This window comes from Chelonoidis abingdonii, chromosome 3, assembly GCF_003597395.2.
Source record: "Chelonoidis abingdonii isolate Lonesome George chromosome 3, CheloAbing_2.0, whole genome shotgun sequence".
Lineage (NCBI taxonomy): Eukaryota > Metazoa > Chordata > Testudines > Testudinidae > Chelonoidis > Chelonoidis abingdonii.
In genome coordinates this window covers 2,128,590-2,155,879 of record NC_133771.1, presented here as the reverse complement: position 1 = coordinate 2,155,879, position 27,290 = coordinate 2,128,590, and the positions used below count along the sequence as shown (strand labels likewise).

At 56.9% G+C, this 27,290-nt stretch overlaps 1 protein-coding gene across 2 annotated transcripts in view; it reads left to right on the top strand.

The window, feature by feature from the left end:
* The window catches only part of DNMT3A (DNA methyltransferase 3 alpha), a 312,305-nt gene that overhangs the window by 94,569 nt on the left and 190,446 nt on the right, over positions 1-27,290 (top strand). Inside the window, exons 1-2 of one of the 2 annotated variants that reach the window (XM_075063542.1) lie at positions 14,139-14,539; positions 22,896-23,235. In XM_075063542.1, coding sequence (XP_074919643.1) covers positions 14,345-14,539; positions 22,896-23,235 — 535 coding nt within the window. In that variant the 5' untranslated portion in view covers positions 14,139-14,344. Of the gene's footprint in view, positions 1-14,138; positions 14,540-22,895; positions 23,236-27,290 lie in introns of those variants that run through there. The other variant, XM_075063543.1, reaches the window with a different exon arrangement.

Sequence of the window (27,290 nt, the reverse complement as noted above, 5' to 3'; positions counted from 1 at the left end):
CGTCTCTGAACCTGTTCCAGTTTGAATTCATCTGTCTTAAACATGGGAGACCAGAACTGCACACACTATTCCAGATGAGGTCTCACCAGTGCCTTGTATAACAGTACTAACACCTCCTTATCTCTACTGGAAATACCTCGCCTGATGCATCCCAGGACCGCATTAGCTTTTTTAATGGCCCACCACAGCTGTGGTTTGACCGTGTTAGTCTGTGGTTCCTGGCCCGTAGGGATGTGGAGAGCACCTGAATGTGTAGCAGAGTGCAGGGTGATGAGTGCTTTGCACGTCTCAGGCCACAGGTGAGCTCAGCCCGGCTCTGGCTCACCTCGGGAGTTTTGAGTGAGTACTCAAAGCTCCTTGGCACCCCTGCGGCAGGGGGGAGGGCACTTTTCCCAGCCAGGCATTAGTGACGTGATCATGTCATGTGAGAAAATCTGAATCAAGTTAGAGATGTGGGGTTTATTTCAAAATATCGGTAGGATAAGCCTTAGACACGTAAGAGCCCAGTGTCCCTCATGGCTGGAGGTCTGGAGTGAACATTCAGGAGTTTGCTGCTTATTAAATGGAACTTCTGTTTTATGTCTGTTGTATCATACTCTTTCTGTCTGCCTAAGCTGGGGGGTGTCGTTTTGCTAGCGTGGCCCTGTCTGTCTGCCCGGAATGCTACCCTGCTCAGATACCCCTCCTGGCTCTGCTCGTGATGTGCTGAACACAAGGGGCTGCAGTCTGCCCTTAGTAGGGCTTCACGCAGTAGCATCCTTTCATGAGTCAGTGGCAGGCTGCTCCGATGGTGTCTGTAGCATCTTTCTCCTTTCCTTCTGGCCCAGACCAGATTTCCTCTTCCTTCCTGATTCCTGATAACTGGAGGGAATCTCTCCCTCACGATCCACTGGAGGAGACAAGGCCTCTGCCTCCAGACTGTCCCCCCTCAGGACTGGACAGGGCTTTGCATCAGTGGCCCCCCTTGGTTATGGCAGGTTTTGGTGGAAATTGGCCTGAGCTTTGCACATGGCCTGGGGGAATGTGTGTGTGAGTGTGACACTCCGTGCAGGGATCTAGCTGGTTCTGGTGTGTGAGATGGATATTGGTGTGTCGGGACAGTTGGAACAGCGTGGCCAGTTCGGGATTAGCCGGGGCTGTTTGCTCAGGAGGGGAGAGCTGTTGAGATGGTCCTCTTGGGCAGCTGTTGGGTGGGGAAGAAAGGGGACCCTTCCCCTTGCCCTGCTAATGAGCTGAGCTCAGTTCAAGCTCCTGCCCTGCAATCTCAGGAGCGAGCAGTGGAGGGCAGCTCTATCTCAGCTGCACTTCCTGCGAGGCTGCAATAAGAGTTACTCTGGTGCTGGGTCTCTGTACCTTCCAGGCTGGGAGGAGGTCCTGCCCAGTGCCCCCTGCTAGCCTTGAGGCCTCTCTAGCTGCTACCCTGTGGGCCAGGCAGGCTCCAGACTAGCTTGGTCCTAACAAACACCCCTTGGAGTGACTATTCTTGTCAGGCCCCCATCTGCTGTGCCAGGGGAAGGGAAGCACCAATGGACTGGGTGGCCCTTGGAGGAGAGGGGTGGGTTGGATACCTGGTGTGGCCCAGGACTGAGGTGTGTCTGTCTGACCGGGTTAGGAAACACCTGTTTCCACAGTGACCCCCAGCACCGTCCAGTGGGGATGGATTCTCCTGGGCTGTCTATAGGGGCTGGGCCAGCCGCAGACTAAGGGCATGGAGAGGTCCTGGCTGCATGGGGGTATCCAGCTACCCGGCACCTCCAGCGCTCTGGCTCCTACAGCAGTGGCTTCAACCTTTTTTCATTTGTGGACCCCTAAAAGATTTCAAATGGAGGTGCAGACCCCTTTGGAAATCTTAGTCGTAGTCTGCAGCCCTCCAGGTTGAGACCCACTGCCCTACAAAGAATCCATGTGCCTGGCATCATTCCACCTGATTCCCTTACAGGACTGACCACACTGCTTGCATCTGAAAAGTACAGGTCGGAGAGAGGGGATCTAGGATGGGAATGACGGACATTGCTGAGCTCTGTGTGTGCACAGCCCAGGCCTGGAAAAGCTGGGGTACTGCGTGTCGGGATTGAGGGGCTTTGGCAGAGTTGGGGAGCAGATCCCTCGACTGGGATAGAGGGAGAGCTATGATTAGATTGAATGATTGGATTGTGGCGGTGGAAAGACCAGGACTGGAATAGCTGGGGGTTGGGATGGGGGGACGCTGGCAGAGGGGTTGGGGAGCCGGGGGTTGGGATGGGGGGAAGCTGGCAGGGGATTGGGGAGGCTAATGGGTGCTGCCGAGAGGCAGGGAGTTGTTGACTTAGCTGTACCCTGCTGGTGCTAAGCCCACATTTCAGCACCATTGATTTCTCACTAATGTAGGTCCGAGTGTTGAGTGGGTTTGGCAATGGGGACCTGCACGTGCCTGCACCCCCAAACCCAGCCCCTCAGGAACGTCTGGGAGGTGGTGGGGATCGCAGGAGGTCCTTGCAGGGTCAGCGTGGGGCTGGAGGAGCTGGTAGCTGGGACCATGGGCGACGGGTAGCAAAGCAGGGGAAGGCTACGCCTACCCAAACTGCCCGTGGCCCACCATCCACCCCCTGGCCCCTCCTGCTTCCTGCCATGCTCCGCTGCGGCTCCTCCTTCCCATGCGGGCGCCTGGGGCACAGGAGGGGGCTGCTTTCACCTGCACCTTGGGTGGGGCCTCCACACCCCCACTTTTGGGAGAGCTCCAGCACCCCTGCTGGGGCAGGCCTGCAGCCAGGGACTCTGGGCAGTTGGAGCCAGTGCTCATGCTGCCCGCCCAGCCAGTGCTGGGGAGTAAGGGGCATGCTGCCTTCCTGCCCAGTGCACTGGGGGCCATGGTCAGCTGCCTGCCTGCCCGTCGGCCGCTCCAGGACTGCGGGGGAGGCTGGGTGCTCAGGCAGGCCCGGGGCTCTGGGCTCATAGGGAGGAGAGGAGTCTGGGCAGAAGGGGCAGGTCAGCCAGGGGCTAGCCTCCCCCAGCCCGTGGTTCACCCCCCACCCATGGCTGGGTCTCCCACAACTCTGCTGGCGACAGAGCTGGCATCCCCCTGGCTGGAGAGGGCTGCGCTGGCAGCTCCCTGCTGAACAGACTGCCTCCCAGCCAGGTGCTGCACCTAAGTGTAGCCCACAGAGACTACAGCTCCCATCATGGAGTGCAGCCCAGCCTGTGTGAGCCAGATGATGGCACAGTGCATGCTGGGGAGCTGTGCTGTGCTGTGCTGCTGGGTCTGTGCAGTGTCTCCTGTGTTTGGTTCGCCCTGGGCCTGGGGTGGCAGCTCGTAGGGTGGGAGGGGCTCCTGTGTAGGAGGGCTTCTCTACCTGACGCCCCCCGCTCTGGGTGTTTGTACCAGGGGATCAGCCTCCCCTCTGAGACTGTTTCCTACACTGACAGTTGTGATCTCTGAGTCCTGGCTGCTTTTCCTCCAGCTGGGGCAGGCTGCCCATGGCTCCTGCGGGACCACTGATCTGGGCAGTGCATCTTTCCAAGGGGCCAGCGCAGAGAGCCCCACAGGGTGCTCCTCAGCTCCAGGGGCGCGTGTGCGCTGCCTGACTCACCCCTCCATGCTCTGTGGCACTGCTTGTCTATGGTGGGAGCAGGGGGCAGGGAGCCAGGTTTCCTGAGTTGCATTCTCAGCTCTGTCCCTGACTGGGTCACTTCTACACTCTGTGTGTGGGGTGATGCTATTTACCCCACCCAGGAGTGGGTAGGAGGCTAAATGAATGGCTGTGTTGGGTTCCTTAGGTGAGAAGAATGCAAAGGCTGGATCATACCATTGTCGTCCCCCAGCCTCCTGGTCCAGGTACTTCAGAGGGGGGTGCAAGACATCTCATGGTGAAGGCCCCGTGTGCTCTGTGCTACGCTGGATCTGAATCATGTTGCAAGGTCTCTGATCCTGCTCTGCTCTGCTGCAGTAGCATGGGATACATGGCAGCTATTGAGTTCAATCTGGATCGATCTGACTCACACAGTCCATGTGGCAGCCCTGGGTGACTTGTTCTGAGATTAAATTAATTGATTTCATGTTGCCCTCATGCGTTCTGTGCTCAGCGTGCCACAGATGCTGTGCTTCGATAGCTGGGACTTCTGGCATCTGGGGGGCAGCAGAGGCAGTTTGGGATTAACTGGATGGTTATAGTGAAGCAACCAACAGCAAAACCATTACAGCGCTGGCATTTACGGAGCCATCTTTAGGTTCCAGAGTTAACCCATTATGATGAATGATGCTGTTCATGCCTCCCAGAGCTATTGTTTCAAGGTGTCAGCAGCCTAGGGATGCCTGCCGTACTGACTCTGCTGCCCCGAGCCCTTTAGTGCCATTCTTTCCCTACAGCGAGGTCCCTGGGCAGCAGCATCCCTGCACGTTAGCCCTGGTATGGGCATAATACTAGGGAATTAGCATTCCAGTTGAAAGCTCCTCTGTCCTGCTGGAGGATTAATTTTCTAGCAGGCTGCTTTGTGTCTTGCCTTCACAGTGGTCTGAGAGCAAGGCCTCTCTGCTGCCTGCGGAGCTGACACACAGCTCCTCCCCACCAGCACTCGTTTGTGATGGGAATTCGGGAACGGTATGTACGGCACCTTGCACTGTCTGCGGGCACCGTGCGGCCTGCTGGAGACCCCAGAGGCAGCTCTATCCAGCTGTAACCTGGTCCCTTCCTCTGGTGCCAGGGGAAAGGGGCTGAACTGGCGCCGAGGCAGTGCATGCTGGAGGCTGGTGTTGCAGCCTGGAACAGCACTGCTTACGTGGAATGACGGCTGTTTCCTGAAACTGGATCGGGTCTGGAAAGAGCTGGCTGTGCCCATCAGAAGGTCTGCAGCCCGGCTGGGAAGGTGCTGCCAAAGGGAAGAGCTGGAGGGAGGCCAGGGTTCTGTCTCTGCACTGTAAAGGCACAAAGCAGAACAACTACATCTGCTTGGCTTGGCTGGAGCCCCATGTTGGAGGGGGGAGGGGGCACTTAAAGGCACAGCCTGCTGAATTCTGAACACAGGAGGGGGAGCGTGGGATTGGCATGCCAGCAGGGTGGATACTGTACCCAGGCTTTATGGGGCATAGTGTAAATCACTCTGGGGGTGGGTGCCTGCTGGGGTGGGGTGAACTGAGGTCAGTGAAGGACGGAGGGGGGAAATGTCAGGTCTGAGGAGCGATCAGCTGAGGAGAAGGGGAATTGAATGCCCCCGTGTGATCCCCTGGTCGCTCAGTGTGTGATCCTGAGAGAGCAACCTCATTCCTGCATCCACCGAGTCCCAGAAGCTGAATGGTGCCTTGTCTGGCTAGGAGGTGCCCAGCCCAGCTCAACTCTGCAGCATTGTTCCTCCAGCAGTGCTGTCCCTTGGCCAGAATGGGCTGAGCCCTGTGCAGCCACATTTCCCGGGAGCCCTTGCAGCAGCCTGCGGGCTAATCCAAACCACATGAGTTGGTTTCCCGTTTCCTCCCTGGGAAGTGCACAGAATCATTGTTATTGTTTATAATGGAGCCTTCAGGATGCAGCTTGGAACGTGGTGTGAGCAGAGCTGCAGGAGGAAGCCGAGGGAGGAGACTGCACTGGGATCAGTTGCTGTGATCCCATTTCTGGGAGTGCTGTCTTTAGGCTCGAGAAGGCTGTCAGTGAGCTGGGGCTGTGCTGAGCTGCTCTGTCCTGTGCAGGGTGCTTGCAAGACGATTAGCTGCCCCTGTGCTTAACGCTGAAGGGATAGGCAGCGAGGTGGAGTGTGGCAAGTGGAAAGGTGACTGGGTGAGATCTAATTGTCCAGGCCATGCACCAAAGGAGAGCAGGAACTGTATCTGGTCACGGGCAGGGATGGAGTCCGGCTGCCATGGGAGAGAGACATAGGCCAGCGTGTTAGCACGCAGGGCACTGAGCAGATGGGAGCAGCCCAGCCCAAAGGCAGCTTGGCCTTATTCTTTTGCACCCGAAGCAGCTGTCCTGGCAAGGATCTGGGCTGGGATTCCTGGGCAACAGAACTGCTCTGTCTCCTTCAGCTCATAAACTCTGGATGTTGCCTATTGTAGTGATGGAAACATTCGGCCCGTTTGCTTGGACCAGTGCAGGATTGTCCCCTACAGTCTGTTCCCTCTGGTTTTATACAGTGTGAAATGTTCCCAGCAATGGGGTCTCACTCCTGCTTGGGACATGCCCCCCAGCTGGACCATCTCCCCTGCTGCAAAGCTCTTAATCAGAATCAGTGTCCGTGGTGCGAGGCACTGGCCAAACACAGAACAAAGAGATGGTCCTGGCCCCACAGAGCTCACAGTCTGGCTAAGCCAAAAACCAGCAGATGGATACAGTCAGGCTGAGCGTGCTCTTTGGAGTCTCTTCCAGATCCTGAAGGCAGCTATTAAATAAGAGCAGACCTCACCACTCCCTGCTTAGTTTCCAAGCCCCCTCACAGCGTCTGGTCTGTTTGACAAGGTTCTTATCCAAGCCAGTCCGAATTAGTATGGAGAGGGATGTTGCAGGATATTTTGTAACATCCCAATACATTCTGCTACTCCCCCTGTGCTTCTGAATTCGGTCAGATAAACCCACAATGTCTTGTCCAGGTTTGTTCTTTAAAATACCCCGCAGCTAGTTATCACTCATAATTCTGTTAGTGCGGGGACGCTGTGTGTCTTTACATACAGTTCTTTGTGTACCTGAGGCTTAATATCATGCAGTGGTCATTTCCCGCATCACACTCCTTTTTCTTTGGTAGCCTCAGTGGCTATTCCCTAACTGATTTGTAGGTGCTCCCCACAGCTTGTTGTCTGAAGGTCTGCATTACTTGCTGAGGGGCCAGAGGGTTTCCTGGGGTTTGGTGGAGATGGGTTTGGAAAAGCCGCTTGGTATCTCCTTGCTTACAAAGGGGCGCGCTCTTTCTCTAGTGTTTCATCATGCTTTGATGAATTCCTCACAGCCGCTCTTTGCTGTGTCTGCACTACCGGGGCCCAGCTAGAGCATTGCAGCTGTAGTGTGGCCACTTCCTGCTGTGATGGAAGGAATTGTTCTGCTGAGGCCACGTCTACAGTAGTCGCAGGATCGATGGGTAGTAATCGATCTATCAGGGGATGCCCGATTCGACGCCCGTACTCCACCTTGGCAGGAGGAGTAAGCGGAGTTGACAGGGGAGCTGTGGCGGTCGACTTGCTACATGAATAGCATAGCTGAAGTTGCATATCTTAGATCGATCCGCCCAGCAGTGTAGACCAGCCCTGAGGCAGTTAATCCACCTTCCCAAGAGGCAGTAACTAGGGCGAAGGAAGAGTTCCTCCGTAGACCTCGCTGCATTGACAGCAGCTCAGCCTTGCTCAGGCAGGACATTTTTCACAGCCTTGAGCAGCGTAGCTAGGTTGAGCTAAGTTTTAAGTGTAGACCTGACCTAATTCCACAGATCCCTTTGGGCCCTCACCAGTTCCAGTCCAGGTTAACTTTTGAAACTTCTGTTTTTGTTCTTTGCATTCTTGTGGTTTGGAGGAACTCTAGTTTGTTGCATCTTAATATAGAGTGTCCATAGTCCCTGCCCTCCTGCTGCCCATCAGTTCTGCTCAGTGCATTTCCTAATTCCTCTCACTTTGCTGTTCTGAAGTCAGATCCCCTCATGCTGCTGAGTTTAGGGAATCTTCTTCTGCCTGTGGGGAATTCAAGGAGCTTGTGGCACGTAACAGGCTTTTCCTAGTAGTCTCATTCTCCATCCTGCTCTCTCTATTGCCATGGGCTTCACTTAGGTGCCTCTTCACATCCTGGCCTGGGTCTGTTTCCTTACAGAGGTTTAGGTGACACAGGCCCCTTGTGATAGTTCGACATCCTTGAAAATGACTGCTTCAATGTGAGAATTCTCTAGACAGTCCTGATATCAGAGCTTCCTAGATCCCCACACCAGAAGGCACCATTGTGATCACTTGGTCTGATCTCCTGCATAGCACAGGTCAGGGACTGGCCCCACAACAATTCCCAGAGCACATCAGCAAGCGCTCACCTCCCATCTCAGACAGAGTGTTACTGCTATTTATGTGAGTGCTGGGTGCTGTCAGGGCCAGTGGGAAGCATGGTCCTGCCCCACAATCCTAGGAGCAGGAGTAGCAAACAGTGTGGGTGTGAGGGCAGGGGAGTGACTTGGTTTTGGCCTGGTGGGGAGAAGGCTAATAATGAACAAGACTGTGTTGTAGGAGAGGGGTTTGGCTGTGGGGAGGATGGTGGTTTGATGGGCTGGAAGTCAGCAGGACATCCATGGGAAGGAGAAGCTGATGAACAGGGTATCAAGACTGGTGTCACTGGGAGAGGGGCCCCAGGGCCGTGCTGTGAGAAACCAGGCAGGGGTAGGGGCCAGTGGCCAGGAAGGTTAAGCATGCCCTACAGGGGAGCTGAGGTGGCTGCCCTATAGAGAAAGACCTGCTCTGGCCTGCCCAGGGAAGATCTGCTGACCTCTCCTCACAGATAAACGAGGTCTTTTCCCATATTCTGCACAGCAGCAACTCCTGCAGCCCAGCCTCTGTGGCCTGTCCATGGGTGGGACGGCAGCCGCAACCCATCACACCTGCTTCCTGAGTTTTGGCAACGTACAGTCTAATTTATCCCCTTGAGGGGGGGCTCTCTCCTGGGGACCGAAGGCACTGTTCCTGTGAGCAGGCGCCATCCCCAGTAGCCCCATCTTGGGTGGAGCCCTGAGCTCCCGTATCTCTAGTGGTGGTTTTATTAAGGACCAAATCAGCAGAAAAAGCACTCTGGGCCCAGCATAATCCTGCTCCCGGGGCTGGGCTGATCACTGGGCATGTCCTCAGGACTGCTTACCTGCCCCGTGCCTCCCTTTCCTCCCCCGAGCCCAACAGATATGCCAGATTAAATACGGGGCCTGTCTACACTTACAGACGAGGTCACCCCAGAGACAGTGCTCTGTGCTCTGAAGACCATGGTTAGGTCAACCTAGTCCCCAGAAGAGATGCAGTTGGCTCAACGGAAGAGCTACCCTCTCCAGGAGCTGGCTTGGTGATGGTGACGGACAGACCCCTTCCATCCGTGTCTCCCTATGGCAGTAGAGTGGTGCAGCTGCAGAGCCCTGCTTGTGCCTCTGCAGAGTAAGCATGGCCAGGGACAGAGAGGTCACATGCTAGTCCTTACTGGCCCACTCACCTGAATCACTCTTATCTCCTTCAGGGAGCTCTCCCAGGCTCCAAATGCCTAGCACAGGCAGCATAGCAGTGGGCTGAGCTCCATGTGGGAGGATCAGCTGCAGGATCCCCAGCGGGTTGTGCAACAGCTGCTTAAGCCCTGGCAATTGGGCGTCGCAGCCCTGAGTGCACCTCTTGAGCCGTGTATCATCGGCTTGTCCAGGGAAGGTGCAGAGATGACCTGAAGTCAGCGGCTGCCTGTACCTGGTGCTAAGGAATGACAGACGCCCTGTGCCCCAGGTGAGTGCTGAGTGATTGTGCCATATTAGAGAGAGATCACAGCTTGGCATCCGATGACTTCAGGGCACTGGCATTCCCAGAGCGAAGCCGAGTCGCTTGGCCTGGGCAGTACAGGACTGACAGATTCCAGGCTTGATCCCTTCTGTCATGGTCTGGGGGTGCAGTTCAGACCACAAAGGGGTTGTGTTACTGCTCCCCCTGGGCACATCGCAGCACTTTGCGGCCATCGCTCCCTGCGTGGGGATGCAGAGGCCAGCCTACCATCCTGCAGGTCACATACCAAGTGTGTGCATGCTACACAGGCCTGAGCCAACCGTTCGGAGCCTGGGTACCACTCTACTCTGACTTCCACCAGCCTTGGGTGCCACCGGCCAGCTGGCCCCTGTACACTCCCAGTCCTGAATGTCCCTAAAACCATGTGCCCTGCAGCGCCCAGCCCTCCCCTGCACACTCAGAGCAATTATATGGCTCCTTGCTTCTTTAGAGAGACCAAAGTTTCCCATCTCCTGATGGAAACGGGGCTTCCAGGTTGTGACTCTGCCACGCTTAACGGCCGTAGGAGACAGAGACAGCAGTGACATTCCCTGCTGGCGGGGAAGTACCTGTTTCTCCTTTGCTAGGACACTCTGAAGCGCAATGTCCCCTAGTTCCTGATGGAGTGTCACTGCCGTGCAGACATTTGGTGCTGCGGTTAATCACCAGTGTGTGACAGGCCTTCACTAAACACCTCACTCCCTACACGGTTATAACCCTGAAATGTTGGACACAATCTGATGATTCAATTGCTTAGCACTTGAGGTTCACAGAATCATAGAATCTCAGGGTTGGAAGGGACCTCAGGAGGTATCTAGTCCGACCCCCTGCTCAAAGCAGGACCAATCCCAACCTAAATCATCCCAGCCAGGGCTTTGTCAAGCCAGGTCTTAAAAACTCTAAGGAAGGAGATTCCACCACCTCCCTAGGGAACCCATTCCAGTGCTTCACCACCCTCCCAGTGAAAAGAGTGTTTCCTAATATCCACCTAAACCTCCCCAGTGAACTTGAGACCTTGTTCTGTCATCTGCTACCACTTGAGAACAGTCTAGATCCATCTCTGGAACCCCCTTTCAGGTAGTTGAAAGCAGCTATCAATCCCCCCTCATTCTCTCTTCTGCAGACTAAACAATCAGTTCCCTCAGCCTCTCCTCATAAGTCTTGTGCCCCAGCCCTCTAATCGTTTTTGTTGCCCTCTGCTGGACTCTTTCCAATTTTCGACATCCTCCTTGTAGTGTGGGGCCAAAACTGGACACAATACTCCAGATGAGGCCTCATCAATGCGTTGAATAAAGGGGAGTGATCAATCCTCCATCTGCTGGCAGTGCCCCTACTTATACAGCCAAAATGCGTTGGCCTTCTTGGCAAACAAGGGCACATTGTTGACTCATATCACAGCTTCTGTCCACTGTAACCCCTAGGTCCTTTTCTGCAGAACTGCTGCCTAGTCAGTCGATCTCTAATCTGTAACAGCGAATGGGATTCTTCCATCCTAAGTGCAGGACTCTGCACTGTTCCTGTTGAACCTCATCAGATTTCTTTTGCCCAATCCTCCAATTTCTTAAGAGGAAACCTGAAAGACAGGTCACGCCCCCTGTCTTTATAGCCCAGATAAAGTTTCTCTTCCCTACTGGAACTTTCTCCTGCCTCACTTGGTAGCATGGGTCGTTTGCCTGGCACATAAATGGACCTGCATTGTCTCGGCTTGACTCTAGGCTGGGCATAGAAGCAAAGCGCCCTCCTTTGTCTAGGGCAGACCTGTTTACCACTCCCCTGACGTGCCTGGTTTAAACACCCATTAGTGGAATTCCAGTGTGTATCTTTAACTCTTACTAACACACGCATGGACATCATGCAAGAACATGAATGACCAGCGAGGCATTAGTTTCCCAGTGACATATGACGTGACACCTGGTACATACAGGTTAGAGGCACAGTGAGCTGGGGTGCATGGAGCTGGTCTCCTCAGCTGATCTGGGGGAGCCCCTTGCCTTCTGGCACTGGGATCACTTAAGGTACCCCTTCCTATAAGATTTCATCTGAGTGGAGTACTACCTCTGATCTCTGGTCTCTTACCTTGGCCTGTCTCTGACCCGACTCCTGCCTCTCGGTTCCAACGCGGTGCTGCCTGATCTCTGGTCTCTGACCCTGGCCTGACTCTGACCTCGACTCTGCCTCTCGGTTCTAACCTGGTACTGCCCGATCTCTGGTCTCTGACCCGACCCCCATCCCTGCCTCTTGGTTCTAACCCATGGCTGTCCGATCTTTGGTCTCTGACCCCGGCCTGACTCTGACCCAACCCTGCCTCTCGGTTCTAACCCGGTACTGCCCCGATCTGTCTCTGACCCCGACCCGACCCCTGCCTCGGTTCTAACCCGGTACTGCCCGATCTCTGGTCTCTGACCCTGGCCTGACTCTGACCCCAACCCTGCCTCTTGGTTTAACCCGGTACTGCCCGATTTCTGGTCTCTGAACCCCTACCCTGACCCCTGCGTCTTGGTTCTAACCTGGTACTGCCCAATCTCTGGTCTCTGACCCTGGCCTGACTCTGCCCAACCCTGCCTCTTGGTTCTAACCCGGTACTGCCCCGATCTCTGGTCTCTGACCCCGACCCCGACCTGCGTCTTGGTTCTAACCTGGTACTGCCCAATCTCTGGTCTCTGACCCTGGCCTGACTCTGATCCCGACTCCTGCCTCTTGGTTCTAACACGGTACTGCCCGATCTCTGGTCTCTGACCCCGACCCCGACTCTTGCCTCTCGGTTCTAACCTGGTACTGCCCGATCTCTGGTCTTGATCCCGGCCTGACTGTGATGGAGGAGGGGCTGTCTGCAGGGGGATGGGAGAGCAGGGATGTCTTTAGGTGAGAGACAGGATTTAAGCCTGTAACCTGAGCCAGGTAAGGGGGAGGGAGGCAGCACCCGGGAGCCCGGAAGCGGGACAAAGAGAAGGGGCCGGAAGAAGGGAAGGAAGTTTAGTTTTGGTTTTGGGCTGGGTGGTTGGAATTCGGGGCTAAGCTTCCAGGACCCCAGAGGGGCTTGATTGAGGGGTCCCTGGCTGAGCCTACAAGCTCGGCTGTAACCTGCATTCCTGTTGTCCAATAAACCTTCTGTTTTACTGGCTGGCTGAGAGTCACTGTGGGTCCCAGGAAGAGGGGTGCAGGGCTAGACTCCCCCACACTCCGTGACACTGACCCCGATCCCAACTCCTGCCTCTCGGTTCTAACCCGGTACTGCCCTGGTCTCTGACCCCGACTCCTGCCTCTTGGTTCTAACCTAGTACTGCCCCAGTCTGTGGTCTCTGACCCGGGCTTGCCTTTGACCTTGACTCTTGTTTCTGGGACCTCGCCTTGCAATTCCTCTCACTCCTGCCCAATGGCTCATGTCCCTGGTGGACAGACTTCAGCCCAGCTGTGACTGCTAGGCCAGATCACCTATACCACGGTCCATTACAGCATGTACATTTGTGCCAACTCATAGAGCATTTGTGTCGGGGTAGGTTTGTGCCATGTGTGACAAGTTGTTTGTATGGCTTCCAAACAGTCCACACAATTTGCAGCAGCTCAAAACTTCTCCCTTTCCGAGAGTTTGGTTTTATTCAATTGAGGAACTTGCAGTGAAGCTAGCCAAGCCCTAGCTCTGGCTTCTCTCCAGGCTGGGCTGCTCCCAGGGTTCCTCTCTGAGCTCAGCTCTGCCCACACCCTGTGTTCTCTCCCGTAAGATCCGACCCCACCTCCCCTGTATTCGGATGGTTTCAATGAGTTACAAGAATCAGCATCTGCCACTAGGCCTGGGGGTTTCAGGCAAGCATTGGCATCTTGATACAGTACAGAGATAGAGAGCGAGAGACTGTGTGTGTGTGTGTGTGTGTGCATGTTCATGCGTCCACATACCGCTGAACACATTGGAATGTGGCTGAAGTTACTCCATTCCCTTCACTTCATATCTGTGCAAGAAAGGAAAGCCCTGAAGCCAAGGGGCAGGGCAGGTCCGGCACTAAAGCAAACACAGCCGTGGTGGTTCAGCAGTGTAGGGGCTGGGATAGTAACACAAAGCATTGCTTCAGGCGGATGCTCTCCCTAGGGGATTTCAGGGCAGCCACGGTTGCTCTGGGAAGGGGTGTGTGTGCAGGTGTCCCGCCATGGAAAAGCTGAGAGAGATAGACCGGGAACAGGCTGTGTCACCAGTGGCCTGCAGTTCCTAAGGCAGTCTTGCTGTGTGGTGGGGTGTTAAAGTTTCCTTGGGCAGGGGGCTGGGCACCCAAGGTCCCCTCCATTTCCCCAGAGGATGGGAGGATGGGATGTCAGTCGCAGAGATTGGGCTCTCAAGGGCTGTCCCAATGTGCTTTGGGCTGCTTTGTGACTGCCCCTCCCCCACCCCCGCCTCCTCAGGCAGTCAGGGCTCTGGGCTAGACTTGCCAGCCATCATCCGCCAGTTCCAAATATCGCTTTCCCCTTCCCTCCAGGGGCATCCCGGGGTCCGTGCCCGGTGACTCCTCCCACTCTCATGGCTTCGCTTGCCCTCCTGACACCAGTAAGCCCCAAATGCGCCTCAGCCACCAGCTCCAGCTGCACACACTGAGGCTGGGCTCCTTAGCCTTCCCCTCCCCAGCTCCAGGCTGTTGCTGTCTCTTCACCATCCCCATTGCAAAATCTCCCCTCCGCTTCTTAACCCCCCTGCTGGTGTCTGTGTCTCTTGGCTGTGCCCAGCTCTGCCTTTCCCTGCTCCTCCTCTCCCTCAGTGTACAGCCAGCTGCTTGGGCCTCCTCCCCACCGGGTCTTCAGCTCCTGCCTTTTTCTGCCCTGCAGCCTGGCACATCCTGCCCATCTCTCTGCAGCTTCACATTCCTCCTGTGTGGCCAGGCCTTGGGTGAGCAGAGGTGCTGGGTCCCCAGGGCGCTCGGAGCAGGCAAGTAGCTAGGGATGAGGGGAGGCTGGCCCGTGACTGGAGGAAGTGACTGTGAGCGAGGCAGCGTCAGGACCAGCGCTCAGCAGGAAGCGTCTGCTGCAGGCACTGAGAAAGAGAAACAAGTGTGGGGAGGAGTCTTCTGGGACGCAGGCAGGCGGCAGCTGTCTTCGGGGGGCTCCGTTCGGGGATGCAGTGGGGTCTGCACCATGGTAAGAGGCAGCCGCCCCTTGTGACCTTGGATGTGCTGTTGGCATGCGGGGTGTCCGTCAGCACATGGCCGAGTGGGTGGGGGGTGCCACGGTGACACCTTCCTCCCCTCTCCTGAGGACTCAGTGCAGTGGGGTCCATCCCTGGTGGACAGTGAGGGACTCCAGGCAGCATCAGGACTGCGGGATCTCTCCAGGCTCAGTGCCAAGGATTTGTGAGTTAGTTGTGGGGGATTTGCAGTTTCTGTGAAAGGGAAGGATACGGAGAGCTCTTGAGAGCGACTGTCGAGCCTCACCTGCAGCCCTCCCTTCATTTTAATCCTTAGTTCAGACCCCCTAATCCCAAGCCCCTTGATCCTCACTGCAGCCCCCCCGGTCCCTCTCAGCTATTCCAGCTGATGGAGCAGAGGCAAAGCCAAGCTGTGTGCTGACAGGTTCTCTGTGCCATTGTGCCCTGTGGCCCCCTGCCAGTGTGCATTGCATCCTGGGACATGTAGTTTCCACAGGGCACGATGCTGGCATTGGCACCATTCTTCATCAGCCGGGCACAGTGCCTGGCCCCACTGATCGCTACCAGAGCCACGGCCCTGCTTCCTTTTTCACTTATGTGTGAAGACCAACTGAGCAGCAAGTGGCCAGCCAGTGCCAGGGGCTTCGGGAGGAAAGGGGGGGCGATGTCTGTGTGGCACTGGCATGGCATCAGGACAAGGCTGCCTGGTAGGAGAGAGATGAGGGGCAAGGGAGAGGCTCCCTTGGGTCCATTTCAGCTTGACTGAAGGGGTTCCTGCTGCCCACCTGTGCCCCGCAGCGCAGATGGGGCTGGGCTGAGAGCAAGTCACTTTTGGGGCATGGGGACTGGTATTCCAGGCTCCTCCCTGCCTTAGAGACAAGCCTCTTTCTTCAAACCCAGGCTTGCCTGCAGGGCCTGGGCTGAGGACAGGCTGGCACAGTGGGAGGATGAGGTCCCGCCAGGGCAGGGTGGTGCAGGTGGCCGAGAAGGCTGGCACTACGGGAAAGCACCTCCTCTCTGCTGCTCCCTCCGTGTTTGGCTGGGCTCCAAGCAAGCCTGCCTTGGTCCACGGGGAGAGTCCCAGCCCCTCAGTTCTGCGGTGCTCCTGGTGTCTTGTTCCTCCTGAGAGGCAGGCTGAGCTAGGCCCCAGGGCCAGGCCTGTTCCTGCTACCTTGCTTGTGGGAGGGGATGCGGAGGCAGAGGGAGACGATTGCTGGGTTTGGAGAACAGGAAACTGAGGGAAGTGTTCAATACCTCGTGCTTTCTAATGGAGCATGTAATGTGCCTGGCGAGCTCATGGCCAGAGCACTGGCGCCCCACCGACATGGGGTCTCTGGGGCTGGGAGCCTGCGCTACTGCACCAGCTGAGCAAATGGCTGCTTCGGAGATGGTGCCCTGTTTAGCCGTCATGGTGCAGGGTGGCCATGTGAGACAGGCACTCTGCTGAGGGACTGATCGGGGCGGTTGGGAGACCGGCAGAGGGGACTCAGGTGCAGCCCAGAGCAATGTAACTCAGGGAAGCGCTCTCCCCTTTGAGTGCAGATCTCAGTGCTCCAGCGTTGTGCTAGGGGGTTCTGCTGCAGAAGGCAGGGCGGGTGTCTGAGCAGGGGTGTTCTGGCTGGTCGGCTGGTTGGGTGGCTCCCAGCAGCAGAGTAGCTGAACACTTCGCAGTTTAGTGCCCTCCCCACCTGCAGTAGCAGCATGGAAGGTAGCAGCAGCCAAAAGACCTGAGTTCTGATTCAGCCTGGTGCTCGGCGTCTCTCCCCTCTCGTGGGAGTGAGTTCCGTAGGCCAGGCCCAGCTCCCGGGCAAGTTCTGTCTCCCCCACTGGTGGATAGTTTCTTTGCTCTGGAGGAAGGTAGGCCCTGGACACAGGGAGCCAGGGCCATTTCCTGGGGCTTTGAGTATCAGGACAGAGACCTTGCCCTGGCTCGAGTGGGGAGCTGCAGGAGAGAGGAGGGTATGGGGTGATGTGTCCACGTGTTGCTAAGCAGAATGGCGCTGCATTGCGTCCCAGCGGGAGGGTTTTGTGGGTCTGACTGCGTTCCTAGATCGAATGAATTGCAGTAATCAGTCCTGGAGGTGGAGCTCTGTGGCCAGGTCTGTCAAAGGGCCAAGGGTGGCCCTGGGGGAAGAGAATGGGGGCCCTAAGGCTGCCTGGAAAGAAGAGTCCCCAGTGCTGCCCCATCGGGTTTGTTGCTGGTTTGTGTGTGTGCCCAGTGCCCAGATATCCCAGGGGGCTGTGCCCTGGCCCCAGTCCTGCAGCTGTTATGGAAAGAACCAAAGCACCCCCCAGCACAGCCCCCTGCAGCCAGCACTGCCTGCACGCATCCCTGCTGGGGTTTGCAGAGCACGCTTACACTTTCACTCTCCCTTGCCACGGAAACCACTGAGCCAGGCTGGGCCTTTCACTCTTAACTCCTCACCCTTCCCTTCGCAACCGCTCTGCTGTCCGGGGTCTTCCTGCAGCCCCTGGCCAATGGCACCCGAGCGCCGTTGCTGAGCAGGGTGGGAGTCCTGGCCCCCCAGGCCTGGGAGTATGAGCCTGCTGCACTGCTCTTTGCTGCCCGTGCAGGGCTGCTCGCCCCTGACTCCCAGGAGCAGGAAGAAGAGGAGGGATCAAGGCTGGGGTGGAGCTCACCTGGCTGGCTCTCCCACCATCAGCCGGGCTCCCAGGCTGCCAGCCCTGCCCTTCTCCCCCCAGCCGGGAGCCCCTGCCATCTGTGTCCTGGGCTGCGTGGCTATGGGCAGGGGTTGGCCTTGATTGTGTACCCGGCTCCCCTGGGGCTGGGGCTGGGGCTGGGGCTGGTGCTCTCCCTCGCTGTTCACCCAGCCCAGGGCTGGACTGCAGCTCGTGCTCTCTGGAGTGCTCCTGCCCAGAACCGCCCGCCCACCTGGGTTCCCTGGGGCGGGGGGCGTTTAACAATCGTTGCGAACTGTTCCCTGGATGGCACAGCACTGCTGCGTGAGAGCCCCTGACCGTGCCACCAGGGCAGGCCAAGCCTGCAGGTCAGCGCTAGAGGAAATAGGCTGGCTGCTAGTGCTTGCAGGCCCCACAGCTCAGGAGCTAGCAGTGAGGATGCTCCGGGAGGCACACACCAGTCCGTGCAGCTGGCAGGGGCTAGGGAGAATGATTGAGCAGCTGGCTTCTCTAGTGCAGACAGGGTCTGTCTCTCACCCCCTCGTCCATGTTGCCATGTGCCTTGTGCTAGTGCTGGCTCTGACTCCGCCTGTCACACACACACACTTGTTTCACTTTCCCCAGTGGAGGCAGCTGGGTAGAGACGCCAGCGCAGGCCGGCTCCTCTCCACTATTAATGGGCTGTGAATAATGCAGGTGCCTAGCTGCTGGCAGGAATTCATGTCCCTGGGCCTTCCTTCTCTTTGGGGTGACATGACTAATGAAAAGTGCTGCGAGAAGCCACAGGTCCTCCCTCCCCCGCCCTGCTGCATGCTGTTCAGCAGAGACCCGCCCCAGCCATACGGCACAATGTGGGGAAGCCTGATGCTCCCGAGACTTGCCATGTTCTGGCTACTCACTAGCTGGCTTTGGCAGGAGGGTCTGTCCTGCTGCTACAGAGCTTTCCTGGGGCCCTGGGAGGTGTCTCTGCCCCACACTCAGCGCTTAGAGCTTTACCCCTGCCCTCCGTGTGGCTCTGTGCTGCAGGCCAGGAGCTCTGAGTACAGAATGGACCCTGGGGGGTGAGATGGGCAATGGGATCCCTAAGACAAAAGGGGTACACTAGGCGCATCTAGACAGTTCTGGTATCAGGCCTCAGCCAGCCTGGCCCCACCTCTGGGGCTTTGCCCATGCTCTCCCCAGAGGCACCATGGCTAGCAGTGCAGCAGAGATACCCGGCAGATGGCAGATCTCTCAGGGAGGGCCGAGCGCCAGCGCCCTGGCACAGCTGTCCCAGAAGGAACTGCTCTGGGATCCCATTGCATGGCCTGGCCTATCACTTTCCAGACGAGAAGGGGGCCTCCCTTGGTGCCACCCACTTGGGACAGCCCTGGTCCCTGAGGGAGGCTCCTGGGTCGAGGGATTTGAGGAACCGGCCTGGGTGTAGCCCTGGGGCCTAGCTAGCTCAGCATTAGGTGTCACCTTGTTGCAGTGCGGTGGATTAACAGCTACTCCTCAGACCAGGCCAGGAGCAGAGAGCATTTTGTGGGGAGCTGGGGTGGCTGGATCTGCTCCTGGGCCCCAGTGTCAGGAGTTGGGGGACGGGGAGCTGGGCTCCTTGCAAAGCTGTGACTGGCTGGGGGACGCCGAGTCTCCTGGGCTGCCTGGGGCTGGGGCTGCGGCAGGGTGTTGGGACAGCAGTGCCTAGTCCTATGCTCTAGCCCCCGGAGGTGCAGGCCGATGCAGCATGCTTGGTGGGCTCCCAGTGTGAGAGGGGGAATCGGGGGTAGTTTGGTTGGGGGAGATGGGTGCCGCTCATCCCTGCAGGCCTGCAGTGTGCAGGGGGCTGTTCGCATGGCTCACGCCCACAGCTACCCTGCGCTGATGGGACAGGCCGGCGTTACCAAGCAAGACAGCCTGCTGGGGAGCAGAGTGGAAGATTTGCCAGGGCCGCCAGGCTGCGCGGAGATCCTCTCTGGCCTGCGCTGCTGGAGGGAGCTCAGAGTTAATGAGCGCTGCAGACCAGCTGGGGGTACGAGTCTATGAGTTCAGATCACGGGGCTGCACACGCATATCTCGCTCTGGAGTTCCATGGTTCAGGGCCAGGCTGAAACCAAACTTGTCATGGTGCTCATTTTGGGCGAGGGCGGGGAGTTGCAGACACAGCCGAGGTGTGTGGGTTGGAGGAAGCCAAGATTCAGGCTTGAGCAGCAGCAAGGCTGGTGGTGCCATTCTCCGTGCTAGAGGAGGCAGAGGAGGGTGTCGGGAGAGATCAGGAGCTTTGCTGTGGCTGGGTTAAGTTTCAGTGGCAGCTGGACACCCGTGGGAGGACATTCAAGAGACAGGCTGAGATCTTAGGGCAGAGGGAGGGAGACAGGGCTGGAATGGCCATGAATTCATGAGTCATCAGTTTAAAGATAGGTGTTAAAGCCAAAGCCATGTTTGTGGCTGAGATCGCCCAGGGTGTCTGTGCAGCCCACAGAAGTGAGCTTGTCAGCCTGGGTCAGGCTCGGGCTAGCAGGGCATGGGCTCGTGCACTCAAAAGAGGTATGTAGACAGAGCTTTGATGCTATGGCTCGGGCTGGAGCTCAGGCTCTGTAACCCTGTTTTTAGTGCGCCCGCGTGAGCCCCATAGGCCCAAGTCTCCTGAGCCGGGCTGGGAGGCTTCCTTCTGCATGCTGCATAGACACCCCCCCAGAGACAGTGTAGAGCAGGGGTCAGCAACCTTTGAGAAGTGCTGTGCCGAGTCTTCATTCATTCACTCTAATTTAAGGTTTCGCGTGCCAGTAATACATTTTAACCTTTTTAGAAGGTCTCTTTCTAGAAGTCTATAATATATAACTAAATGATTGTTGTATGTAAAGTAAATAAGGTTTTTAAAATGTTTAAGAAACTTCATTTAAAATTAAATTAAAATGCAGAGCCCCCCGGACCAACGGCCAGGACCTGGGCAGTGTGAGTGCCCCTGAAAATCAGCTCGTGTGCCACAGGTTACCTACCCTTGGTGTAGAGGGAGAAGAGGAGGGGGCAAGAATGGAGCCCTGAGGGGACCCTCCCCGTAAGAGGAGAGTGGAGCAAGACCACCCCCAGATGAGACACCGAAGGGAGGAGGACAGGCTCACGGAAGCCCAGGGATTGCAGGGTGGTCAGCCGCGTTAAAGGCAGCCAGCCATGGCCTGGAGGGGCTGGAGCTGGAGCCCTGGCTGTGAAGTTGGTCTCAGAAGAGATCATTAGAGATCCTTGGTGGTGAGGGGGAGTCAGTGGAGGGCATGGGTCAGAAGCCAGGTTGGACTGGGGCTGGGATGGAGTTTGAACAGAGGGCTTGAAGCCAGCAGCCATAGACAGCTCACGCTCAGTGAGCCTGGAGGTAAGGGGCTGGGCCAAGGATGGTTTTTACGATGGGAGAAAACAAATCACGGGCCTTTTGTGAAGGGAGTAAAATAATGGGGCAGACTCCTGGAACATCTCCAGGGAGATGGAGTCGTGTGCACGAGGCAGCAGGGGGTGAGGAAGGGCTGGGCGTGTGTCTCCAGACAGCACGATCTGTGCCTGGAGCCCAAGGGTTTGCTGGCTGGATTTCAGGGCAGCCCTGCACGCTGTGTCTGACAAAATCTCACCTTCCAAGTGAGGTCAATTGCCTGGCACATGAGGCTTTTCAAGAGGGGTGCAGGGGGCATAACTGGGCTGGGGGTGGGGATTTGATCTTAGCTGGAGAGATGCCAGGCAGGGAAATGGGCCTGGCTGGGGGCTGTCTCATGGGGAAGGGCTGGGAGCCCTGGTGACTAGATGGAGCCCTAGAGAACAGACTGGGTGATCCTGGGCTGAGGGGCCTTTCCCAGCTCTGATCCCATTAGCCATTTGAGCAGCTCTCCTTCCAGGTGGGGCTGGGTCCACGGGTCCTGTCTGGCCCTGATTTGTAAGGCCTAGCAGGGCTGGAAGGAGTACAGGCTGGGGTGCACTATCAGAAGGGTTCAGTGAGCTCTGGGTGTCACACAGCCGTGTTGCAGAGTGGAGGGTGCTGGTGTATTTACAGACCTGGCAGCCTGCACCTGCCCTTCCCCCGGTGTCCTGGTATTTATGAGCCTGGTCTTCCCAAGCCTGACCTTTTCCTGCACAGATGCTTCAGAATGGGGCAGAGGGCACGCCTCCCCGCACTGCCTGCCCCCCTCTGTGTGTCACTGGAGGCCTCTTGCCTGCTCCCCGTGTGACCAGCTTCAGGCTGGGTGATACCTGGATCCCAAGGCAGAAGGGACCATGGTGATCATCTAGTCTGACTCTCATTGTAACAGCCAGAAACATGCACAGAACTATCCCCAGAGTGCATCTTTTAGAAAACCAGCCACGTGGTCAGTGATGGAGAGTGGCCCTTGGTAAATTGTTCCAGTGGATAATTACTCTCACCTTCAAAAATGTGCTCCTTATTTCCAGTCTGAATTCGTCAGTTTCAGCTACCAGCCCTTAGATCCTGGTAGACATTTCTCTGCTAGATTGAAGAGCCTGTTATCAAATATTTGTTCCCCGTGTAGGTACCATAGACTGGGATGAAGACATCCCTTAACTTTCTCTTTCTTAGGCTAAATAGATTGAGCTCCTTGAATCAATCACTATAAAGCTTTTTTTCTAACCCTTTAATTATTCTTGTGGCGCTTTTCTGATCCCTCGCCGATTTACCAGCATCCTTCTTGATGTGGGCACCAGAGCTGGGCACAGGATTCCAGCAGTGGTCGCACAGCTCCAAAGACAGGTAAAATCACCACTCTACCCCTACTTGAGCTTCCCCTCTTTATGCATCCAAGGATCACACTCGCCCTTTTCGTCGCAGCCCACAACTGATGCCAGGATAACAGGGCTACAATTTCCTGGGTCGTCCCATTTATCTTTGTAGTAGGAAAAGAGCCTGAAGCATATGGTGACGATGACACTCTTTTCATTCCAGTAGTATCTCTGGAGGATGCGAAACAGAAGCTACTTAAGTTAGGCGTTTTAAACCAGCAGGCCCAGATTACTTTCATTCAAGAGTTTTAAAAGAGCTGGCTGGGGATCACTGAACTGTTAATGTTGATTTTCAGTAAGTCTTGGAGCACTGGGAAGGATTTCACGCAGGCCCCAGGAGATATCTCTGGGGTGCAGTGTGTGTGTATGGGGGGGGGGGGCGTCGATAGTCTGTTGACCTGCTGCCTCTAGCTAGGAGGAGTCCTGTCCTCCAGGCTCGGTACAGTGCAGGGGGCTCACTGCTGGGAGAGTGCCTTTAACCCCTGCAGCACTGGGTTCTCTGGCACTCTTGGAGCTGTACAGCACTTGAGGGCACTGACTGGGCCTTTCTGGTGCAGTACGTGGGGCTGCGGGGCAGGACTGTGATGCACGGTGCAGTGGCTGCCCCAGGGCTCAGCCCTCCCACAGGGTAGGTGACTTATGCAGAGTGCCAGTGAACGGGGCAGCCCCCCGAAGGAGGAGCCGGGGCAGATGTACACGCGGCGGAGAGGACTGGACATATGCCAGCTCTAGCACAAGAGTGTAGACTGGGGGCTGGATCAAGGGGGCTCCTTCGGGGGCCATATTAGGTTAGGGCATGTGGGACATGGATCAAGGGGCACATTGGGGCCAGATTGGGGAGCACCAAGGGCAGATGAGGCTGGGTGACGGCGCTGGCGAAGGTGGACCGAGGGCCTATGCAGCCCAGAGCTGGGCAGGAGCTGGCCTCTCAGCCTCTCCCTTTCTCTGTCTCTGCAGGTGGAAAGTAGTGAAGCATCCAAAGACACTGCCTCAGTCCCAAAGTGCCACCCCCCCTGCCAGGATGCTGGCTCCACGGAGCAGGTGCTCAATGGAGACCTGGAGACAGACAGTGCCCAGTGGAAAGGCCCGGAGGACAGCGACGGGACCCCGAAGGGCGGGCAGCATGGCGAGGATGAGACAGACAGCCTCCCAGACAGCGAGACGGGCCAGGCCCTGGAGAACGGGCGCTGCACCCCGAAGGACAGCCCGGATCCCCCGGCCGATGAGGGTGAGCTGGCCCCTTCCGCCCCCCAGAAGAAGAGAGGCAAGAGGAAACTCTTGGAGACAGCTGGGAAAAGTAAGACCTTAGCGTTTAGGGCTCCCGTCTATGGGGCTGGCAGGATCCAGGAGCGCGGGTAACGTGACCTCTGACCTGTCTGTGGTCCTGCTGTCTCCTACCTGTGCCCCTGTGGTGCCACCATCCAACTGATGTGCCCTGTGTGGGGGGTCTGCTATGGAGAGCAGGGTCGGGAGCAGGCTTGAGAGGTACTGCTGGAGTCCTGGGCACCAGATGGCTGGCTGGTTGCTCAGGGACACAGTACAGGGGTAGTTCCTTTTGGCCCAATCCTCTAATTTGTCTAGGTCCGTCTGTATCCTATCCCTACTCTCCAGCGTATCTACCACTCCTCCCAGTTTAGTGTCATCTGCAAACTTGCTGAGGGTGCAGTCCACGCCATCCTCCAGATCATTAATGAAGATATTGAACAAAACTGGCCCCAGGACCGACCCTTGGGGCAAGCCCGATGAATCTAAGCCAAGCTTTCTATCCACCTTATGTCCATTCCTACAGCCCCAGCACTTCTTTAAGCTTGCTGGGCAGAATACTGTGGAAAAGCTTTGCTAAAGTCAAGGAATAACACATCCACTGCTTTCCCCTCATCCACAGAGCCAGTTATCTCCTCATAGAAGGCAGTTAGGTTAGTCAGGCATGACTTGGCCTTGGTGAATCCATGCTGACTGTTCCTGATCACTTTCCTCTCCTCTAAGTGCTTCAGAATTGATTCCCTGTGCGTGTTCCCAGCTTCCCACTGACCACCCCCACCCCGTGAGCTCTGTGCTCCCAGCTGCCTCGCTGCTTCTAGAACAGAGGAGACCGAACCCTTGGCGGGGTCCACTCTCCAGTATGGGGAGAGAGTGGGGAGGCACTGGTGCCAGACTGCCAGCTCTGGGCTCAGCCCTGAGTGCCCCCTTGCCCGGGGAAGGGGCTCTGCATTGCTGAGCTCTGGGAAAGGAAGAACCTGGAGCCGGTCCCTAGGGGGGGCTATTGGGAATAAATGCTGGGTGCAGCTAATGGACATAGCTCTTGTGCGCCCCCCAGTGTCAGTCATGTCAGTCATTGCTAATCCGGTTACTCCCCTTTGCCCCAGCTCTGAGATCCCAGTCACCGTCTGGTGGCCCGCAGGGAACCGGGAGAGGCAGGCCACTGTCTTCTCTTGTTCCCTGTCCCTGAAGGCAGGCGAGTGCATGGCTCCCAGGGCGCTGCACAGAAAGAGAGAGACCGGCTCTGATGCTCAGCTGGGGGCACAGAAAAGCCAGCTGCAGCACGTTGAGTGTGGGACAGTTCTACGCCAGCCCTGACCCAGTGTCTTTTGTGTCACCTGAGAGGTTCTTGGAAGTGCACTCCATGGCCTCATGGGGCCATCTGCCAGCAGACCATCACCACAGTCCAGTAGCACGTCCCTTCCTGCCCCTGGCCTGCCTCGGGGGAACTCCCGTACGCCAGAGGAAAGATCTCGCTGCTTTCTGCCCCCATGCCCAGCCACAAAGTGCCAAGAGGCTGGATTGCAACAGAGAGCCTGACCTTCACCAGCAGACAGACACATGCACGTGCAGTGCAGTTCAGTGGGGCTCGCTGGCATGAGACGCCCTGCAGGCACTGCCAGAGTGCAGCGGAGACAGAACTGCCATGGGGCTGGTATTAACCCCTGCAGCCAGCCCCTTATTGCTGTCTGGTACTGACCCCTCGCTGCCAGCTCCGCCCTCTCTCCCCTCCGGTAACCGGTTTTCCTGCTTGCGCTCCATAGCAGAGCCTTTGCTCATTTCTGGCCACGGGAGGGAGTCTCTTTCTCCTCCTGCCCTGGGTTTGGAGCTCTCCCTGGGCCTGAGCCGTCTATCGCTTCTGTTGGCGTCAGTCAGATGTCACTCTGTGTAAGTCCTGGGGGGGGAATTTGGTACAGACAAGAGAAGACTCAGGCCTTCTGCTGTGCTGGCTGCAGTCCCCTCCTCTTGGGTTGGACACTGCTTTGCATCAGCTTCCACCTCCAGATCATGGCCCCTGACTGGGTTCAATGAGCACTGGCCTCAGCTTTGCACGTTCCCCAGGAGGAGGTAGGGGCACTGCAGCTGACTGCAGGTTTTGGTACGATCTCTCAGAGCCCAGGCTAGCATGCTGGGCACCTTTCATGTTGCATGGAATGGATGGTGCCAGCTTTCCTCAGGCGGAACGGGCCCAGTTCTGCTGTGCTGCCCCTGGGGCTTCCGTTGCTGTGATTGGCTGGTGAAGTGAGGCGCCAGACGTGAGTGCCAGGCCGTCGAATGGGTGGGGCTGGACTGTTGGGTCTGTGTCAAGCCTGTGGTTTCTCTGTGGCAGAGAGGGCTGCAGAGTTTTTTCTTGCAGTGCAGTTCCCTGCGACTCTCCTGCGGCTCCGGTGTGCTCAGTCACTGGTCTGCAATCTCTCAGATCTCTGGTGCCCTGCAAGGCCTATGTAGCACTGCAGGTTTCTAGGAGGGGCCAGTTCATGTGGAGACCAGCTTGCCCAGGTCGGTCACACACACACAGGCTTCTTGTCCCGTGAGCCAAGAAAGCTCCTGCACTCGTTGAGCAAGTTTGTCTGCAGAGGCATCAGGAGTGAGAGGAAGGTCAGATGTGCCCCCTGTATCCCACCTCCTGCCCTCTCCCAGCACCAGCCACGGCTCTGCCTTCTGTGGCTTGTGTTCCCCAGCCAGCTCCTAAACCCCTTAGGAAACAGCCAGCTCCCAGTAGTAAACCCCGTTCCCTCTCTGCCCACGGCGATGTCTTAGCCGCGAGACGGGTCATACTGGGCTCCCCGCTGGGAGAGCGTCCGACTTCTCTCCTCCTGGGCCCTTCTGGTTGGGCTGGGATGTCTGAGGTTGCCCTGGTCTAGCCTGGTGCAATCTGACATGGCTTTATGGCCAAAAGGGGAGTTGGCAGAGCTGCGCTGAGCTAGGCTCCCAGTGGCTGCCCTGTGAGCTTGCTGCATTTGTGCTAGTTCCCACTAATCATTATCCCGGTTATTAATGCTCCCCGGCAGAACTGCCTCAATTATCAGCCCGGGCCCAGCTAGCCTGGATCCTGCCTCTGGCTGTTCCCAGATCCTCAGGCCAGAAGGGGACCACAGTGATCAACTGACCAGACACCTGCCGTACAATAATTACCCAGAGCAGGTCCATTAGGGCTTTCGAATGGCCAGAGAGGGAGCATCCCTCATGGCCCTGGGGAAATTGTTTCTGTGGTTAAGGGGTGTCAGAGGAGGGTGTTCCCCTTGCTGGTAGAGGTGCCAGGCCTGTAGTTAGGGCTCCCTTTGCCCAGCTCCACTTTCAGTGGTGCTTCTGCTACTGGCGTGCGGCTGCTTTGAGCTGAGAAGTGGAGTGTGTGTGCTGGGGGTTGTAGCTTTTATGAGGTGCCTGCGCAGAATTCCGTGTGGGGCTAATGGGGGACTAGAAACCCTGTGTCAGACTGCTGCCCAAGCCCTAGCGAATCGTTGCCTTCCCTGGCCCAGTAGGGGGTGCTGTTAACCCAGCCAGGGGCTCCCTGCTCCTGGCATTCATGGCCAGGGATCCTAGAAATCTGTTTGCTGCAGAAAAATGTGGAATTTGCATTTTTACAGCAAATCTTTAGTTTTTACATTTTGTGAAAAAATAAACCCCTGTACGGTGGATCTCATGGGGACTGAGGCCAGATCGCATCACCAGAAATTGGGGTAGTCAGGAGAACTGGCAAAGTTCTTTCTGTCCCTTATTTTCCGATGTGGTGGGGCTCAGGCAGCCAGCCCTACATGGCTGGGACTGACCACCCCAGCCCCTGCTGCTGTCAGGCCCGGGCAGCTGGGAGTTCAGTTAATACTGAGAAGCAGATAGTGGTGGCTCGGCTAAACGGGGTTCTGCTGTATAGAATACAGGCATGGAAGTATTTGGTGTATGTAAGAAACACAAATAGCAATGCTATTGTCCTGCTACAATCCCCACACTGAACCTTAGCGTCCAAGAGATGGGGTACCAGCATGTATTCCTCTAAGCTCAGTTACCAGCTTAGAACCTGTAGCGCTGCCACCAACCAGGGATTCCAGTGCCTGGTACACTCTGGTCCCCCCCAAACCTTGCCCGGGGACCCCC